Here is a 6,000-nt window from a genome sequence, read left to right as displayed (position 1 = left end):
CAGCCACAGTATATAGCACATACATACTGCAGCCACAGTATATAGCACATACATACTGCAGCCACAGTATATAGCACATACATACTGCAGCCACAGTATATAGCACATACATACTGCAGCCACAGTATATAGCACATACATACTGCAGCCACAGTATATAGCACATACATACTGCAGCCACAGTATATAGCACATACATACTGCAGCCACAGTATATAGCACATACATACTGCAGCCACAGTATATAGCACATACATACTGCAGCCACAGTATAGCATATTATTTTGATGGATAAATCACTGTGATATAGGAAAATGTAAATGGTCCTATAAGTTAATAACCGCTACTGGAAAAAATGGTTTGGACACGGATGACAAATGTAAAAAAAAATCACCCCACTTTTCTGCATGAAAATCAGCTGGATTTTTTATCCTGTGGTGTGACCCCAGCTTTTTACCAGAGTACCGCTACTACATATCTTGTCCTCTACTTGTGTTACTAGAGAAGTGATCTCTGTCCCATTATCCCATCCCCCTACAATCCCCAGACTGTTTAGGAACAGTACAGCGCTTAGGTCAACAGTAAGATCCAGTATTAAAAATGGTAATTGTGTAATTATAATTGTGCCACCCTCTATAGAAGAATATGCATGCTTGTCCACACTGAGCGTGCATGTGTATGGGGAGAGATCAAAGTGAGGTACTCCTGAAGGTGTAGGGGCACCACAAGACTCAGAGATGTCCTAGGAAAGATTTGTGGGTCTCTAAAAGGGGAAGGAGGGATCTACAAAAGGGGGCATCCAAGATGGGGAAAACCTGTAGCTAAATGAGTGTCTGGATATGAGAGTCCATTCTGGATATACTGAGATATGGTGTGGTATATGAGCGGTATAGTGATATGATCTGGATATGTGGTTATTGGGCCGAGATTCAGTCTCGGGATTATAGTCTGCAGCTCTTCCAGCAGACAGGATTCTACAATTTGCGTTCACATAGATGTCCCTTTGTGAGAACTGTATGAATCTGCACAACCAGATCAGATCAGAAAGTCACTTTACGGCTGGTTGGCAATAGCACTGTTTCTGAGTGGCTGTCAACAGTCCGAAACGCAGCGACCGGAAGTCGTCTTACTGCTGGTTGGCAAAAGCACTTTCCGAGAGACGTTTGCATCTCGGCATCAGTCCGAAAAAAGCAGGGAACTCTGGAAGTACGTCACTGACCCGGAAGTTTGGTCTGGATGGCGGAAATGACGTTGGCCTTTGGCTGGTTGGCAGGAAAATGAATGGTTTGGTTGGCAGAAGTGAGTTGTCTAGTTGTTCGGCGGAAGTGAGGTGCGGCGCTGGTTGTCAGTCGCCGGGTGTTAGGGGAGAATGGCTCTGAGTGGTCGGAAGAAGCTTTTGCAGCTGGTGACCCGGTTTGGGGTGCTGCTTCTCACCCGGTGTCCCTTCTGGTTCTGTTTCAGTCAACTTATGTTATATGCAGAGAGAGCAGAGGCCAAGAGGTACCGTGCACTATATGTATGAATGTATGTATGTAAGCATAGTGTGTAAGTGATGGATGTATGTGCATGGATGAATTTGTGTATGTATTTATAGATGGATGAATAGATGAATCTGCATGGATGTGTGTGTGTGTATGTGTGTGTATATATATGGATAGATGTATGTATCTATGGATGTGTGTTTGTGTGTATGGATGGATGTGTGTGTATTGTGTGTATGGATGTGTATATGGTTAGATGTGTGTGTGTATATATGGATAGATGTATGTATCTATGGATGTGTGTTTGTGTGTATGGATGGATGTGTGTGTATTGTGTGTATGGATGTGTATATGGTTAGATGTGTGTGTGTATATATGGATAGATGTATGTATCTATGGATGTGTGTATGGATGGATGGATGTGTGTGTATTGTGTGTGTGTATATATGGATAGATGTATGTATCTATGGATGTGTGTATGGATGGATGGATGTGTGTGTATTGTGTGTATGGATGTATATATGGTTAGGTGTGTATATGGTTAGATGTGTGTGTATATGGATAGATGTATGTATCTATGGATGTGTGTATGGATGGATGGATGTGTGTGTGTGTGTGTATGGATGGATGTATCTATGGATGTATGTATTGTGTGGATGGATCTTTGGTTGGATGTGTGTATGGAGGGATATCCTTGTGTGTGCGCTGTGACTGATGCCATACAGGAGGTGCCCGTGCTCAGCACCCTGCTATCTGAGCTGCTCTTGGTCCGGAGGAGCCAGCGCCCCTGCCACCAGTTCACTTACAGCCCCATGTAGTACTGCACATCTCCTGTAGTAGCCGCTGCAGGATCTGCTTTCCAGTATTTCCGATGATCGTCGTGGGTTACGACCACCAGATCTCTGCGATTTCTCTCCATATAATGAAGTTGTTGTAATTCTGCCCCCTCCACCAATCACGTGAGCCACAAAGTCTGATGCTGGCACCACCCGGGGTCCATCCAATGTTCTGAGCTTTAGTATAATTCATTGATTAACATTTGTAATTTTTTTTTTACAGGAAACCCGACATCCCGGTGCCCTTCCTGTACTTTGACCTGGGTGTGGCAGTACTTTGTGCCAGTTTTATGTCTTTTGCGGTGAAGCGGCGCTGGTTTGCTCTTGGTTCTGCCCTGCAGCTCGCCATTAGCACTTACGTGGCACATATTGGTGGACATGTCCACTATGGCGACTGGCTGAAGGTGAGTGTTATTTATTTTGTTCTCCATCGTATTCTAAGAACACATTTCATTATTTGCATTTCTCTTATCCCGGTGTTTCAGGTCCGCATGTATTCTCGTACCATCGCCGTCATTGGAGGCTTCCTAATCGTGGCCAGCGGTGCTGGGGAGATCTACAGGCAGAAGCCGCGCAGCCGCTCCCTGCAGTCCACCGGGCAGGTCTTCCTGGGCATCTACCTGATCTGTCTGGTAAATATACTGGGACTGGGGGCTTCAGTCTAGATTTGGCCTCCTGTTCCTCATGAAATATAAAGCTTAAAGGGTCACTAACATTTCAGAAACTTTATAATTTTTGATCATTTTGTAGTGAGACTCCTAATCACATAGGGTATGGTGATTTTTGTGAGCGCCATTATTTTTATGTATTTTCTGTAATACAGCAATGGCCAATGAAGGGTCTTCTGGTAGACCGATCCGGCAGTTTGTCTGCACATATATTCCAGCAATTCCTTGTTGTGACCTGCTGGGAAACCTGCATGACTTTCTGTAAAATCTGTGCATGCCCCGCATGTACAGGTCTATAGGCAGGTTATGAGAACCATCCCCAGAACCTGTATATACAGGAAGATAAGCTATAGACTATCCTGAGGATGCATATAACCGCCCAGATCAGCAGAGAGGAGTTTGGGGCAGGACTAGAAGCCTCCATTGCATCTGCAGCCAGCAATAGATAGTACCACATAAAAACTAAAAAATCAAAACGATGCTGAATTTTTGCTGAAACCCAATTACTAAAATTATTTTTAGACAAAAGCACATATGCCTATGCTTAAAGGTTTATCACCTGTGAGTAGAATAGAGGATAACTTGCTGGACCTCAGGCCATAGGGACCCTAGGTATAAGGGGTCAGTCTCTGCATCCCTGTCTTGAAGGGAGTGAGGGTGCGCACCTTGTGCATAGTGTTGTACATAATCTGTGAAGGGTCCATTATAACTGGGTGTCTCTACTTGTGACCCTCTCTAGGCTTACACACTACAGCACAGTAAGGAGGACCGCGTGTCACACTTGGACTTCCTTCCGGGAGGAGAGCCGGCCCTTCAGATCCTGTTTGTCCTGTACGGCGTGTTGGCATTGTCCTTTCTATCTGGCTACTATGTTCGGTTCTCAGCCCAAGTTCTTGCCGTCCTCCTCCCCTTTTCTCTACTCCTTGTAGATGGAAACCTGGGCTACTGGCACAATAACAGACGAGTGGAGTTCTGGAATCAGATGCGAATGATCGGGCAGAACGTTGGCATTTTTGGGGCAGCCGTCATACTGGCCACTGATGGCTGATCAGGTCAACATGGAGCTCAAAAGCCTCTTGGCCTTCAGAGCTCTGGAAAACAACTCAGACATGTAGGTTTACACTCTTGATTGCCATGCTTCCAACCACCTCCTACCAGAGGCCTTTATGCCCAGCATGGCTTCATGGACACCATGTCGTGCATTTCATGCGGTAACAATTACCTGGAACAATCGGGAAGTGTTACACCTCTCATCATAGAAACCTATTCCATGAACACTAAAGAGCAACGGCTTAGACCACAATTATATTTAAAGAAAAAATGACCCAAGAGAACATTACAGAAAGCTATTTAAAGGGAAAATGGGTGGTCGGACTCTGAGGTTCACATCGCCGGGCTGAGCTGGGAATCGATCACACATGGAGGATATGGTTGGTGTTGTTGAGCATACATGCTTGGCTGTTTCCATGTCCCCCACTGAGTATATTGGCTAGTGACTTCTTATGAGTTGGCTCATCGGCTTCGAAACAATGGTGTTCCAGTTATGGGATAAATCCCGTATTGTACTCATTGGACGCGGCAATATTAAATCATGGGTATTTAATTGCAACATGTAAGAGACAGTATCGGTCAGTCTGCAAACCTCACGTCCAAGGATAGTCTTGTGCTATGAAATGGACCACGTTTTTATAAGTGTCAGCCCCCAGTATAATTAATCTATGTACATATAATGGTTTTATACAAAGAATATAGAGACAAGACACAATCTGCAATAACCTGCTATGCCCTGACCACTGTCTGCGTACTACATTGGCACGGCAGTAAGAAGCCTGTGGGCAGAGACATAGAGGACACCACTATTTCCACATTTGCTTCCCTTTACAAGAGACTTGAGATTTATTATTAGGTGCAGTATCGAATAATTGAAGAAAGTATCAGATTACCCCCCTCCATGTCTGATGGGAGTAGTACCTGAAATCATGCCATCTTGTATCGCAAACATTTCTGATCTACACATTTTATTAATTTGTCTCCACCTTCCATCAACATTTCGGAATCCTTGTACGCAGATATAAGTCACTTTAATTCATTGGGTAGCATATCTTTTACAAAATGCATAGTTATAGAATGTATTGTGCTCCAGAGCTGCATTCACAATTCTGCTTGTTGCAATTAGAAACAGCATGTTTGGTTCTTGACGTAACGTTACAGTTTAGCTGAAATCGTCAACGTTTTTCTATCCAGAAACTGAACAAGCGGCGAGTGTTTAGATTTCAGCTCTGAAAGTGGCAGAATTGTGCATTCAGCTCTGAGTTATAATGCATTATAACTATTTACAAAGTGACGTGTTCAGTCTGTGTGCAGAACACCCAGGGGTGACCGGGGTCTCAGCTTGGCACTGCAGTGTTTGCATGCCTTTTATCTATGTGCCTTTTACTCAAGTACTATATATACTATGTATGTCGGGGATGTCTATTCAAGTTTAATTATCCCTAAATATGCATGGATAGCAAGTTACTAATAAGCTTTAAATATCAGAGGTGTCCCGATCCGAAGATCTCCGCTCTGGTCTGACAGCTACACTTCAGCCCTCCCTGATCCTGCGTCCCCACATGTACGGTGTCTGAAGGGGCTGCGGTCTGGCCAATTTCAGTAGCCAAACCAGCCACTGCTCTATTGTGGTAGATTTCTCTATGGTGACGGGATCTGGCCACCATCCAGCCCCCTTCACAGACCTCATTGATGGTGTGTGCCATAGGGAATGCTGTCTGTGTCGATCCCTAGCTGGACGTGGAGCTGCCGTGACTTGTGGATATCTGCACATTAGACGCTTTTGACAATCTCAGTATATTAGTACTTTGCCTTTTTATCACATTTAAGTATATTTTTGAACTAGTAAATCCCTTTAAGCTTGTTCTTGTACGTCACAAGGCATCAGAATAAAAAGGTTAAATTATTGTCTGATACAGATCATCAGTATGTTTTGTTTATTTTTTTTTTTCTTTTGTGGCGCCA

At 44.1% G+C, this 6,000-nt stretch overlaps 1 protein-coding gene across 1 annotated transcript; it reads left to right on the top strand.

The window, feature by feature from the left end:
- The first annotated feature begins 1,261 nt into the window (after positions 1-1,261).
- Positions 1,262-5,955, top strand: TMEM101 (transmembrane protein 101). Its single transcript, XM_075350215.1, has 4 exons — positions 1,262-1,500; positions 2,541-2,721; positions 2,803-2,949; positions 3,725-5,955. Exons 1-4 carry the CDS (start codon positions 1,370-1,372, stop codon positions 4,031-4,033), a joined length of 768 nt encoding a protein of 255 aa, XP_075206330.1. The 5' UTR covers positions 1,262-1,369; the 3' UTR covers positions 4,034-5,955.
- Positions 5,956-6,000: the final 45 nt, after the last annotated feature.

The sequence above is a fragment of the Anomaloglossus baeobatrachus genome, chromosome 5 (assembly GCF_048569485.1).
Source record: "Anomaloglossus baeobatrachus isolate aAnoBae1 chromosome 5, aAnoBae1.hap1, whole genome shotgun sequence".
In the NCBI taxonomy this organism is placed as follows: domain Eukaryota; kingdom Metazoa; phylum Chordata; class Amphibia; order Anura; family Aromobatidae; genus Anomaloglossus; species Anomaloglossus baeobatrachus.
Note: the sequence above shows the minus strand (reverse complement) of the source record. Positions and strands in the feature narration are given on the sequence as shown.